We start from the raw sequence: 14,633 nt of genomic DNA, 5'->3' as shown, positions 1-14,633 counted from the left end.
TAATGGTAATATTTGTTTGTCAGTAGTTAGTGTTTCATGGTACTGAAGGTGATTTTGAGTACAAATGTACAGTACCAGGGTTTTTCCTACATAGAGAAAATGTTGGCGCCAAAGCAGTTTTCCCGAGCGCCAATGACAATCCCAGGCGCCAAAGGCAAAAAGTCAGCGATGAAGAAAAGAAAAAACCTGTGTTCATCACGCGTGCAAAGCATATCAGTAAATATGTTCTCAATAGTATGTTTCAAGTAGGCTACAGCCGAACCCCCGTTCTGTTTTGATCAATAATAATCCAGTTGATAAGCGTGTCTTCGTGTCTGATCAATACGCAACTGTGAGGTGCACGAATGGACAGAGCGGCCACTAAACTGTCGTTCTGCTGCGAGGGCCAGCCCGACGTGCACGAATAGTACACCTGTAGCCTACAAATGCAAATTACATTTCCACTCAAAATGCTGACAAAAGTTTGAGTTACGATTTCAAATGCAGCCTCCATTAGTATTCTTAACCTTGAATGATAACATATAGTGCAGTGTTTCCTCTATGGCTAAATTTCTGCCGCCACGGTAATAGAAATCAGGCTGTAGGGCCTAAAAAAGTTTAGTCCATATAGCCTATCAGCAGTGACTGTTAGAGTGCATGTCGGAGAATAGCACGGACACATGCTTCACACCGCAGTTGAGATTGCGTGTGCGTCCTTGAGAATTGTAAATCGTAGGCTATAATTTATGTTGTCAGTTCTTAAGCCCGTTATTGTATAAGTCTATAGTTCTTGCAAATTTAAATCAAGTTAACTGGTGATTTTCGTAGTTTGTATTCTTCCCCTGCTAGCTAAATTGCACATGTCTGTTGATTTGAAAGCGATTGCTGCCCTTTCTCAGGTTTGTATTTTAGGTGCATTATTATGCTGAAGTAGTTTTAATTAATAAAAAGTGGGTTTATTGTTAATATTTGCTACAGAATGCTTAGCCTATCAATCAAATGAAGCAGGCAGTGTACATACTTCAGAGTGGCCTACCTTAATCGATAGGCTAGGCTACTGACCATTTACAATAAGTTGTTACGTCAATTCTTAATTGGCAGCATTTATGCCATTTAGAACATACTTTCTAACTTTATTGCTTTAGGGGAAATAGGACAAAAATATGGGAATAAATACAAAGATTTTTTTTTTTTTTTAAGAATATATATGTATATATATTTTATGAATATATATTATTTTATATTTTAATTTTTTTTTGGGGGGGGGGGGGGGGGGGGAGCACCGAAGACCCATTTTGACCCAGGAAAAACCCTGAGTACAGATTCTTGGTGATTCCTGTTAATCATTGTCTAAATTACAGATGTCTACTGGACTGGGTGTTAATATGTGATGACAGAGAGAGCAGTTTCAGAGAAGGCAGTAAAGATGCTTTAGATAAGATTACACTATTCATTGTCTCTTGAGTTAAGGAGTTAGATTTGAGTTGACTCCAGAGTTAGACTTGGTGTTGTGTCCTCAGTATGAACACCTCAACCAGCAGCTCTGACAGTTCCTCCCTTCCTGACTTTATGACACTTATTTAATCTACTCATTTGTCTCACACCAGCTCTCCCTCTATTGCTGTCTCCATCTCTCTGCATAATACACACACTACACACACCTTCCTCTCTCTCTCCCTCTGTCTCTCTGTCCATTACTCTCTCCATCTCTCTGCATAATGAACACACACCACACCACACACACACACTTGTCTCTCTCTGTCTCTGTGTCTCTCACTCCAGTGTTGCATGAGAGTTCTGGTAGGGGTTAATAGTGTGTTATATGCAGGGGTGAAAGTATTTTTCATTTCTTGGTGGTACTATGATACAGGTCTAATGCGCGCGCGGAAATTTCACTTAGCCTAATTATTTATTATTCATTTGTTTATTTACTGTATTATAGTAGGGTGACCTGATTTGAGTTTGTGAAAAAGAGGACACTTCGTCGCGGGGGGGGGGGGGGGGGGGGGGGCATTTATTCCAGTGCTTCTGTGGCTTTCAGTGGTTGTGTCTTATCCATATATTAAAGCAATAATGATAACAAATACAACATTCTAATTAATAAATTGTTTATGGTCACATATTAACATAAGAAAATGAAGACACTTAATTCCTCCTCATATATTCAACAAAGGCGGCAAGGTGCTCACATTGTTGCCAGATTGGAAATGGTATCATACCAAAGGCTCACAATCATGGTATTTGGAGGATAATTATCGTGCATCTGGCAACACTGAAAAGGTGGTTGACCAATGACAGTTCTCTCTACGGTCAGAGCTCGCGCAAGAAGGTGGAACGTAAGGGAGATAGCCTACCCTTCCAAAACTCGTAAGGCCGGGCGTAATAATTATTTAGTCAAAGACCCAGAGAAACACAAATATCCAACGAGGCAAAATCCCGGACGATTTTGGAATCCCTGCCGGACGCATTTTTTAGGTCTCAAAAAGAGGACATGTCCGGGTAAAAAAAGTCTGGTCACCCTAATTATAGTCTACTTATCAAGCTTTCACTAGGACTTCTTATCACTCTAGTATCACCCTTTAACCCACCTGCATCTGTTTTTGATGAGGGTCAGGCAGTCAGGTACAGCACATGCGAGTGCCCAATCGGCAGAGACACGTGCCATCATATGGCAGCTTTGTTGATTTGGGCAGAAAAAAATGTGTCCCGCAGACCGCTCCCGCTAGAATGTCACTTGTTTTTTAAACTCCGATCTATTTAAACAACACGGGACACAGCACTGCGGCATGTTAAAACTAAGTCTCTGTCTAACGGACTAACATAAACATATTTTTGCTAGCCTACCTGCTGCAAAATTACACCAAGACAAGTAGAGCTATTTTATCCAGTTTAATTTATCACTTACCACTATCTACCTTTCTCTTCTTCCTTTTTTGGCTTCCTGAAGAATAATTCCGCTTCATGATGACTGCCGACCGACGAGGTTTTTGTATTTTGCCAGCAGCACAGATCATGAGAGGGGCCCCTTGAGGGGGATCCCGATAACAGTGTCAATGCACTTTACTGCATTGACTATCAAAGGGGCGCTCACACGTTTGTCGTTGCATTTTATTGTTAACCAGTCGTTGTCTTGGGCCCCAAGCAATTGCTTGTTTTGCTTGCCTTGTCGCAACGGGCCTGTGCGTGTGTTGTAATTTCTTACCGGTACGGCGTACCGGTACAGCAATAACTAGCAGTTATTCCCCACTGGGAAGAGGCCCCGGAGAAGACCCATGACACACTGGAGGTACTATGTCTCTCGGCTGGCCTGGGAACGCCTCGGGGTCCCCCAGGAAGAGCTGGTGGAAGTGGCCGGGGAGAGGGAGAAGTCTGGGCCTGCCTTGGTTGCCGCCCCCGAGACCCGACTCCCGGAAAAGTGGCAGATGATGGATGGATGGAATAACTAGCAGTTATTTCAACATAGATCGAGTAAAATAATAAAAAGATTTCCCCAAAATAATTAACTCATTGTGCCCATCTTAACATGATATTTTTTTGTGGGCCAAATTCACACATTTTCTTTCTGGCTAAATAGGCTAAAAGGAAATAATTGCCATCATTTTAGATAACCTATACAATTTACTCCCATTGAAGACACAGTAAAACTGTAATGTGTTATGCATGCACTTTCTCTTTGCCTTTTGGTCACTCTGTGTTGCCGTATCTAATCTTAAAACATGGCGTAGGCCTACACACGGGTTCTAAAGTGCACCGAAGGTACGCAGATTCTTACACATGTTCTTTCATCAATCTGAAACTGTGTAGAAACACCCGTACACATGTTTCTGCACCATGTTCATGTGTCCCTTCATACATCTGGACCAGGAGGCTGAACCTCAGGGGGAAAAGTGGATCTTTGAATACTGAAGAAGTCTCTTATCTTACCCAATTGCTGTGAAAGTCAATAAAGTCAACTGCCAAGTAAAAAGACCAAATCAAACATTCATCCAGATCTATTAGGTGCAGTTGTCTGATACACTCAAGTTGAGCATCTCAGAGGACTGGACCATAAATACAGGAATGAAGGGCAGTTAAATAGTATCACAATATGGGAGGTTTTACCCTCACAAGGAACATCAGGAGGTGACATCAACACAGCCTTCGCAAGCACAGACAGAAGACGCCGCATTCATGGTTCTAGATAGGGTTTGCTTAGTCTGTAGATGGTTTATAGAAATGGCAACATTTTGACCTCAGACCTACACTAGTGTCTCAGACATTTCTAAGTCGCATCTTACAAAAAACTAACTTCTGGCCATGCAGGCATGAGCAAGCTTTAGCAAGCAGCATTATGACGTTGGGCCGTGGAGCACTAAGAGGTGTCTAGTGTGTCTGTAAATGTGATCAGAGGCTAACCTGTGTTAGCAACACTGTCTAAACAGTCAGTGCTTAAGGACCTCCCACCTGTGTTGATTCACAAGAAGAGGATGTACTGTGTTATCAGTTAACAGTGGCCAGGGAAGGAGACAGGCTATGACATTTGACAAGAAAACTATACATGTGTAATCAAGGGTTTAAATGAACATATCAAATGTTTATATCCTATTTAGAGTATCTTAGTCCTCTATAGACTGGGGAGCTAGTGCTGACAGCTTTTGATTGTGGGTCAAAGAGATGGGTAGCCTATGACAACCTATGATGACATAAACCTTAATTCAATACATTTACATTACATTTACATTTAGTCATTTAGCAGACGCTCTTATCCAGAGCGACTTACAGTAAGTACAGGGACATTACCCCCAAGGCAAGTAGGGTGAAGTGCCTTGCCCAAGGACACAACGTCATTTAGCACGGCGGGGAATCAATCCGGCAACCTTCTGATTACTAGCCCGACTCCCTTACCGCTCAGCCATCTGACTCCCATCAAACATTAAACTCTTTGTTACTTTAAAACCAACCTTCATCTGGATGATCACAGTGATATTTGATTTGTCAACTGATTGCATATGTCAGATTCATGCATGGATTGTAAGCAGAAAAAAGCTGTTGCTATCAAATGTTGTCTACTTAATCAACTGAATTAGTGTACTGGTGAAGCAATAGATCAAATAGGCCGGTAGATAGCTGGTAGGTTGGTCAAGGGATTTAACGCTCCCTTGTGAGTATTTTGAGTATTTTTAAAATGTAAAACTACTATAGTTTATTTTGATACATGTTGTGGCTGCTGTATTTTGTAATTTATTTAGATACACTTACAGTTAAGGTATTTGTTATTTTATTTTAAAATACATGTTTATGTATCTTTGCCCATCCCTGGACGTAATGACCATGAAAGTTTATGAGCGAGTGCTCTACATTCTGGATGTTGTCTTCAGGGATGATGCTGACCCTGCCTGACTGTGTTCAGGATGTTGTCCTCAGGAATGATGCTGACCCTGCCTGACTGTGTTCAGGATGTTGTCCTCAGGAATGATGCTGACCCTGCCTGACTGTGTTCTGGATGTTGTCTTCAGGAATGATGCTGACCCTGCCTGACTGTGTTCTGGATGTTGTCCTCAGGAATGATGCTGACCCTGCCTGACTGTGTTCAGGATGTTGTCCTCAGGAATGATGCTGACCCTGCCTGACTGTGTTCTGGATGTTGTCCTCAGGAATGATGCTGACCCTGCCTGACTGTGTGTTCAGGATGTTGTCCTCAGGAATGATGCTGACCCTGCCTGACTGTGTTCAGGATGTTGTCCTCAGGAATGATGCTGACCCTGCCTGACTGTGGTCTGGATGTTGTCCTCAGGAATGATGCTGACCCTGCCTGACTGTGTTCAGGATGTTGTCCTCAGGAATGATGCTGACCCTGCCTGACTGTGTTCAGGATGTTGTCCTCAGGAATGATGCTGACCCTGCCTGGCTGTGTTCTGGATGTTGTCCTCAGGAATGATGCTGACCCTGCCTGACTGTGTTCAGGATGTTGTCCTCAGGAATGATGCTGACCCTGCCTGACTGTGTTCTGGATGTTGTCTTCAGGAATGATGCTGACCCTGCCTGACTGTGTTCTGAATGTTGTCTTCAGGAATGATGCTGACCCTGCCTGACTGTGTTCTGGATGTTGTCCTCAGGAATGATGCTGACCCTGCCTGACTGTGTGTTCTGGAGGATTCTCCTACTGCTCCACACAGCAAACTGCGGTAAACTAATTACTGTCATGAAGTTGTGTGTTTTACCATCTAGTTATCTGTAAGGTTTTGTCTCTTAGGTACACTATAATAGTCATAGTAATAGTTAATAGTAGGACTGATAGTAACAGCTTAAAGTGATGCAGAACAACTAGATTGCAGGCCTCCATCAGACCAGAACAAGTTGAGGAGAGCGGATGTTTGTCTTCTGAGATTCACTCTTTATCTGTTCTCTTCTCTTCAGTTACTCATAAAGTCATTACTCCAGTTCATCACATCACTGCTGTGGCTGGTGAAAGTGTAGTTCTGCCGTGCTACGTCGACCCCAGCATCAGTGCTGAGGGCTGGACAGTGGAGTGGTTGAAACTCTCAGTAGACAGAGACCAACGCAACATCCATCTTTACAAAGACGGCAGAGATGACAATGAAAATCAGAATCCCTCCTTCAAGGCAAGAACAGCTCTGTTTAAAGAGGAACTGAAGACAGGCAACACCTCCTTAAAGCTGCTCTGGGTTAAAGGCACTGATGAAGGAACTTACAAATGTTTTGTTTGGTCACGTACCTTGGAATGGTATGATGATTCCAACATCACAGTCAGTGTTAAAGGTGAATTTACTTATCAAGTCTAGTTTTTGTAACTTGCTGATGTAACTAAATTAAGCTGACTGAATGACTGAAACATGACTGAATCTGTGAATCTGTAGTTTACCTGTCCTTCTGAAAACATGATTGAATCTGTATCTGTGTGTTTGTAGCTGTAGGATCCCATCCAGTGGTCTCCATTGAGGGACACAGAGGGGCAGGGATGGTACTGGTGTGTGAGACACAAGGCTGGTACCCTCAACCAGAGGTGGTGTGGCTGGACAGTGAAGGAGTCTCTCTCTCTGCTGATCCTCCAGAGACGACCACAGACTCTGTGGGGCTCTACACAATCAGACTGAGGGTCACTGTTCAGAAGACATATAGAAACCTCTTTAACTGTAGAGTTAAACAGAAATACATGGAGGGAGATAAGACGGCAAGGATTCATGTTCCTGGTGAGTTATTCAGCCTCACATCTTCCTCTGAGAATCCACAAGGTTTGGGATTTTCTGGGAATGTGGGAATTTCTACTAGTGAATAAGAGAGGAAGGACAACAACATCACACAAACACCACAACAAAAAGGACAATATTCTACACTTCAAACCAATATATACATAGTGATAGACATATATTGCAGCACTAGCTATAAACAATTGTAAAATAACAGCAATGCTTTAAACATGCATGTTTCAGGTGAGCTGTTCTATCAAGATCACTCACGGAAATGGTCCTTGGCCGGGGTGTTTGGTGTGCTGTTTGGTGTCTCTGTCGTGGGATTAGCTGTGGCCATCTGTGTCCTGGTGAAGAGACATAAAGGTAAATGATGGATGAATACAGGACAGACATGTTCCATTGAATTATTATTCATAGTCATGTCATTAGTCAAATCTTGTACCAAGTCTTACGTGTAGATCAGTCGTTGTCAAAGTGTGGTCCGCGGAACACTGGTCCGCGACGGCCACAAGTAAATTATTGCGACATTCCTAACATACAACTCGGGATGAAGAAAACAATTAGTAGTAGTCTATTAAAATGAGCTACACATGTTCCACATTCTGACATCGCAGCCTCTGCATGGGTTGTACCAGAGCCTCTCTGGTTGTACAATGTGAGGGAGTTCTCCCCTCCTAAATAGAGTTGGTTGTGTCCATAGCCCGTCTTTTCTAAAAAGTTTTCTCAGATAGGCTACGGATAGCTGGGCCGGGGGGCCCAACCGTAACGATACGCGTCAGGGAGGATGGATGGGAGTGGGGCCGGAGTGATGGCATCACTAGACAAGGTTTTACCAATTGAAAAACGGCCTCAGCCTCCCTGGGAAAGTTTATTCAGGGGTCCTGGAGAGGAGGGTCTGTCGGATTGTCGAACCTCGGATTCAGGAGGAGCAATGTGGTTTTCGTCCTGGCCGTGGAACAGTGGACCAGCTCTATACCCTCCGCAGGGTCCTGGAGGGTACATGGGAGTTCGTCCAACCAGTCTACACATGTTTTGTGGATTTGGAAATGGCGTTCGACCGTGTCCCTTGGGGGCTCATGTGGGGGGTGCTCCGAGAGTACAGGGTACCGGATTCCCTGATCGGGGCGGTCCGGTCCCTGTACCACCGGTGCCAGAGTTTGGTCCGCATCGCCGGTAGTAAGTCGAACTTGTTTCCGGTGAGGGTTGGACTCCGCCAGGGCTGCCCTTTGTCATCGATTCTGTTCATTACTTATATGGACAGAATTTCTAGGCGCAGCCAGGGCTTTGAGGGGGTCCGGTTTGGTGACCTCAGGATCGGGTCGCTGCTTTTTGCAGATGATGTGGTCCTGTTGGCTTCATCGGGCCGCGACCTTCAGCTCTCACTGGAGCGGTTCGCAACCGAATGTGAAGTGGCTGGGATGCGAATCAGCACCTCCAAATCTGAGGCCATGGTTATCGACCGGAAAAGGGTGGAGTGCCATCTCCGGGTCGGGGAGGAGATCTTGACCCAGGCGGAGGAGTTCAAGTATCTCGGGGTCTTGTTCACGAGCGAGGGAAGAATGGAGCGCGAGATCGACAGGCAGATCGGTGCGGCGTCCGCAGTGATGTGGGCTCTGCATCGGTCCGTCGTGGTGAAGAATGAGCTGAGTCGAAAGGCGAAGCTCTCTATTTACCAGTCGATCTAGGTTCCTACCCTCACCTATGGTCACGAACTATGGGTAGTGACCGAAAGAACGAGATCGCGAATACAAGCGGCCGAAATGAGCTTTCTCCGCAGGGTGTCCGGGCTCTCCCTTGGAGATAGGGTGAGAAGCTCGGTCATCCGGGAGGGGCTCAGAGTAGAACCTCTGCTCCTCCGCGTCGAGAGGAGCCAGCTGAGGTGGCTCGGGCATCTGATTAGGATGCCTCCTGGATGCCTCCCTGGTGAGGTGTTCTGGGCACGTCCCACTGGGAAGAGGCCCCGGGGAAGACCCAGGACACGCTGGAGGGACTATGTCTCTCGGCTGGCCTGGGAACGCCTCGGGGTCCCCCAGGAAGAGCTGGTGGAAGTGGCCGGGGAGAGGGAAGTCTGGGCCTCCCTGCTTAGGTTGCTGCCCCTGCGACCCGACCCCGAGTTACACTACCAAAGTTGAATTAGTAATGTTGTTAGCGATGCTAGCGTTATTTTGCTAGCTAGCCTATAACATTTCACTGGGTCTTGCAGATGTTCTACAAGCCATTTGCCTACATTTGCAATTTGCCAAGACACTGTATTTCTAAGCCCTGATAATGTAACTAAGAAGACACGGTATATAATTCCTCTGTCAAGTAATAAGCCCCCGTTCAATCATAGATCCGCTCAATCATACACACTCCACCACACGACAAATTCTCCTGACAGAAACATGACCTGAATCATATGTTCCATGCAGGATTTAAGATAACATTTAGCTATGAAGAATAGAATTTAAGAATTGTGTTTTCAAGCTTGATTTGAATTGTCATTCGTTTGCAATGACAAATGATTTATTTTAATTATATTTTTTTAATTGTACTATACGACAAGGCCCCCCTGGTGGCTAGAGTTCAGCTGATTCAGCTGGTCACTATAGATCCATGTTCTTGTTCAGATTCTGGTGTTCATATGTCTGATTCTCACTGCCTCTCATCTCACTTCATTTACAGAAACTGTCAATTTCATGATAGGTAAGTAACATCCAGTGTATCACTGTGATAAAGTTGAAGCACAACTCGAACAGCTGTGCTGTGTGGTGGAACTATCAGAACGATCCCTGCAGAGTGGATTTAACTGCACTGTTAGGAGTCAGGACAGAGAAACAATATTTATAATCTCCAGATGTCTTTCCATCTAATACTCCATGTGCTTCTCTTCACTAGAGTACAGTAGGTAGTGGTAGGGTGCCCAGTCACTAGAGTACAGTAGGTAGTGGTAGGGTGCCCAGTCACTAGAGTACAGTAGGTAGTGGTAGGGTGCCCAGTCACTAGAGTACAGTAGGTAGTGGTAGGGTGCCCAGTCACTAGAGTACAGTAGGTAGTGGTAGGGTGCCCAGTCACTAGAGTACAGTAGGTAGTGGTAGGGTGCCCAGTCACTAGAGTACAGTAGGTAGTGGTAGGGTGCCCTTACAGCTGCTCACTATAGATCCAAGTTCTTATTCAGATTCTGATGTTCTGTTCTCACTGTCTCTCATCTCACTTCATTTACAGTTAAGCTCGAGGGTGAGAAGGGTAAGTAGTATCCAGTTTATCACAATATGATGATGTTGAGGCACAACTGTCATGGTAGAACAGCTGTGCAGCGTGGTGGAACTGTCAGAAGGATTCCTGCAGAGTGGATTTAACTGCACTGTCAGGACAGGAGACTGTTCAGGAATGTCTCCTTGTTCAGCTGTTATTAGAACACTGATAAAGACCTTAATACCTTGATGTCATACAGAGTTGAAGGGGTTGTCACATGTACATGGTTGTTACAAAGCATAAAGAACAGTGATGTACTGCTGTATCTCTTCATATCAGTATCTCTGACCACAAATGGGACCGAAAGCCTTATTTACAATCTCCAGTCTTCCCATTCATATCTCTGTGCTGTGCTGCCCCCTACTGTTCACACTCGTAGTTTTTTGACTGAGGAGTAGGGTCAGGACTGTTTAGTGTCGTCATCAGAGGGAGAGTAGGTAGTGGTAGGGTGTCCTTACAGCTGGTCACTATAGATCCAAGTTCATGTTCAGATTATGGTGTTCATATGTCTGATGTTCTCACTGTCTCATGTCTCACTCCATTTACAGAAACGCTCATAAAGGGTAAGTAATATTGTTGAAGCACAACTGTCATGGTAGAACAGCTGTGCAGCGTGGTGGAACTGTCCGAAGGATTCCTGCAGAGGGGATTTAACTGCACTGTCAGGACAGGAGCATGTATAGAAAGGTTAACATATTCTTAAAAGGCTAATGTTTTGAGATGGTCAGTGCATGTTCTCATCAGATAACATTGTACATTTAAAACACCATCTGACTCATTGTAAACTCAGTTGCTACTGCAGAGTGGTCTTAAGGTAAGATGTAAAGTGGTGTTAAATTACAACTGTTAACATAAGACTTCTGATGAACAGTCATCATTTTACATACATTTAGTCATTTAGCAGACGCTCTTATCCAGAACGACTTACAGTAAGTACAAGGACATTCCCCCCAAGGCAAGTAGGGTTAGTTTCATGGGGTCCCATTTCCTCATCTCCTTTCATCCCCTCTCCTCTTGACCTCTCCTTTTCTCTCATATCTTCCTCCCTGCTCCTCCCCTTTTCCCCTCCTTCCTCTCATCCACTCTTCCCCTCCTCCCTCTCCTCTACTCCACCAGACTGCCCCTCTCCTCCTCCCCCCTCTCCTCTGCTCTCCTCCTCCCTCTTCCCCTCTTCTCCTCTTCTCTTGTCCTCACCACCTTTCCCCCCCTCCTTACCTTTGCTCTCCCTTCTCTTTCCCAGTATCTGCTCTAAGCTCCAGTCTCTGATTCTGTGGAAGTGTGTGTTTTCCCTCTCCTCCCTCCCTTGTCATCTCAGCTCTTCTCCATTCTCCTCCTGTCTTCGCCTCTTTTGTCCTCTCTTCTCCTCCCCCCTCTCCTCTTCTCTCCCCCTCACCTTTCACATTTTCTTCCTTATCTCCTCCCTTTTTTCCATCCCCAAAATGTGAAGCGAACAGGAGGAGGATAGAAAGATGGAGTGATGGGGGCATATCAGGGGAAAGAAGATGAGGGATGATGGAGAGAGGGATTTGGAGGGAGAGAGGTAGCATGTGAGGGAGGGAGAACAGAATGAAAGGAAGAGAGGGATGGAGGCAGGGACAGAGAGCAGGGTAGAGAGGTTGGAACAGAAATAGAGATAGAAAGAGAGAGGTAAAAAGGGTGGAGAGAGAGCGAGGAGGGGTGTAGAGGGAGGAAGGGGGAGGGCAGGAAGAGGGAGACATTCTAATGTGAATGATGATGATCAGTAATATATTGTGTCTTGGTCTCCCCCATCAGATGCCTGTCAGCTCACACTGGACCCAAACACAGCACACAGAAAACTCTCTCTGTCTGAGGAGAACAGAAAGGTGACATTTAGGAGACAGGAGCAGCGGCCTCCTGATCACCCAGAGAGATTTGAGGTCTGGTCACAGGTGCTGTGTAAAGAGGGTCTGTCTGGGCGCTGTTACTGGGAGGCAGAGTGGAGTGGAGGAGAAGGGGTTACAATTGCAGTGACATATAAAGGAATCAGCAGGAGAGGAGGGGGTGATAGGCTTGGATACAATAACAAGTCCTGGGGTCTGGAGTGTGGTAATAACAGTTACTCTGCCGTGCACAATAATAAGAGAACTGTCGTATGCCTCCCCTCCAGCTCCCACAGAGTAGGAGTGTATCTGGACTGGCCGGCCGGCACTCTGTCCTTCTACGGAGTCTCCTCTGACACACTGACCCACCTGCACACATGCCACAGCACATTCACTGAGCCCCTTTATCCTGGGTTCAGGGTTTGGTCTGACTCCTCAGTGTCCCTGTGTCAGGTAGAATAGCCCACACTAACTTTCACACACTGTGCTCACATCGATGTCATTGAAGATTGAACTGTATATAGTTGTAATTGATATCCCAGAGTGTTTGCAAATATTGGTGTGTGTAAAATGTTTGCTTTGCTTTCATTGTTGACAAACAACAATCCTGTCTTTGATCTCAGTTCAACTGAATGTGATCAACGAAATTGTGTCTTACTGACTAAATAAGGAGAAATACATTATACATACAAATATATATATGTATGTATATTGTAACACACAATGACACAAAATATAAATTGTGTGTCAAGCGTGATCATCTCTCTCACCCCACCCTCCCTCCCTACCTCCTCTCTCTCTGAGTCAACCTTGTGTCTTGCCTCTCTAACATTACACATTTGTGGTTGAGATTGAGGGACTGCAAAAGCATAGCAAATAGAATAGAACTTCACTTTTCCAGAACTTTGTGGTGTCAGACACATTCAAAATGTAGTATGCACACAGATATGTTCAGTATTTACAGGTATATGAAATATGATCTGATCCACTGACATCTGATCAATGTTTTTGAGTCATGTCCAATACTCCAGTTCATCCTAGTATGCCCATCCACACCAAAGGAAGCATCCTCATGCACCCCATCCATCCACCATAGAGGTTCACCACCAGCAGCAGAAGAAAAGGAAGCGCTGGATCCTCTGCAGCCCCATCCATCCCACATCACACAAAGACAACAGGTTTTTTTGTGTGATGATGACATAGAATTAAAAAATAATCTTTGGAATGTGTAAAGGAAGAATTCGAGTGGCACTGTGTCGATCTGAATAGTCAAGGGATATGGTTTTAATACAATTTATTAGACTATACAATTACATATGATTTAAACAAAGTACTTTGTGATCCGTCTTGGCGAAGGGTGTGATAGCCACAAATCGTTCGCAAGAGTGATGATCAGCCAGCACTCATGCACTGCCTTATATAAACTTAAGATCAAATGGCATTCTATATGGTCAATCAATCAATGAAACAAACTCTGTGATTGGCCAACTCAACTTGGTGACAGTTTGAAACAATACATCTCCCTAGCGATTGTTTCACTGTTCTTTGATGTCACAGCTCTCCCCAGAGCAGTAGATAATAAAGCCACAGGGGTTGACCAGTCAAATGGTCAACTGTCCTTTGTGTGACCATCTTCAAACAATACTTTTAATTAACACAAACAATGAAACAGGACACAGTCCTTCTAGCCAAAGTTCAGAGCAACTGTCTCATTGACCCCTTACAGTAACCAGAGGACAGAAGGCCATATAAAATGCTTCACCCATCCCCCAGGGCAAGCTGCCCACAGAGCCATCAGCACCTCACATTCCTTTGAACTCAACTTAATTACCTTCCCTTCCTGTCTCTTACCAATGAACATAGAAGATTATAGATTTCATACACATACATCTATGCATATGACCAACATTTCCATTACATTTCCATTCTTTTTTTTTTTTAAACAACACCATAATTCAAACAGTGCATTGAGAAAAATAAAAATCAACATCAAAAGAAGTATGCAATGCAACTCAGTAAAAAACATCCATACCGAATACAAACATACACAAAGCAAATGTATTCCCATCAATCTAAACATACCCTTATATTTAGAACATCAGAAGCAAACACATTAATATCTTCTTCTGTAAATCTGATTTCATACTATCATTCACATTGACCTCTTCTTCCATCTTCAGTTGGCTATAGGCAATCTTCTTTCAGGCAGTGTAGTCTAGTCAAACCAATTGCAAACGACGATCAAATTGCTCACAGCAACTTTCAAAGAACTGCACTATGCGCACAGACTCTGAGTTTTCCTTGGTACTACGCAGAACGCGCATCCTCTCCTTCCGTCTCCAGGCAAGGCGCACGCTCGCCATGGTTAGCGTGTATCCACGTTGCTCTC

General features: G+C 44.5%; 2 protein-coding genes across 4 annotated transcripts in view; both read left to right on the top strand.

Annotated features, from left to right (window-relative positions):
- LOC124484960 (butyrophilin subfamily 1 member A1-like) overlaps positions 1–13,368 on the top strand; it is a 53,930-nt gene extending 40,562 nt beyond the window's left edge. Inside the window, exons 2-9 of one of the 2 annotated variants that reach the window (XM_047046122.1) lie at positions 6,075–6,143; positions 6,376–6,738; positions 6,888–7,169; positions 7,410–7,532; positions 9,834–9,854; positions 10,374–10,394; positions 10,952–10,966; positions 12,177–13,368. In XM_047046122.1, the coding sequence (XP_046902078.1) occupies positions 6,075–6,143; positions 6,376–6,738; positions 6,888–7,169; positions 7,410–7,532; positions 9,834–9,854; positions 10,374–10,394; positions 10,952–10,966; positions 12,177–12,706 (1,424 nt within the window). In that variant the 3' untranslated portion in view covers positions 12,707–13,368. The remainder of the gene's footprint in view (positions 1–6,074; positions 6,144–6,375; positions 6,739–6,887; positions 7,170–7,409; positions 7,533–9,833; positions 9,855–10,373; positions 10,395–10,951; positions 10,967–12,176) is intronic. The other variant, XM_047046123.1, reaches the window with a different exon arrangement.
- The window catches only part of LOC124484957 (NLR family CARD domain-containing protein 3-like), an 80,508-nt gene that overhangs the window by 40,628 nt on the left and 25,247 nt on the right, over positions 1–14,633 (top strand). The window lies entirely within an intron of this gene.

The sequence above is a fragment of the Hypomesus transpacificus genome, chromosome 23 (genome assembly GCF_021917145.1).
Source record: "Hypomesus transpacificus isolate Combined female chromosome 23, fHypTra1, whole genome shotgun sequence".
In the NCBI taxonomy this organism is placed as follows: Eukaryota; Metazoa; Chordata; class Actinopteri; order Osmeriformes; family Osmeridae; genus Hypomesus; species Hypomesus transpacificus.
The sequence above is the reverse complement of the archived record's forward strand: the minus strand, read 5'-3'. Positions and strand labels throughout refer to the sequence as shown.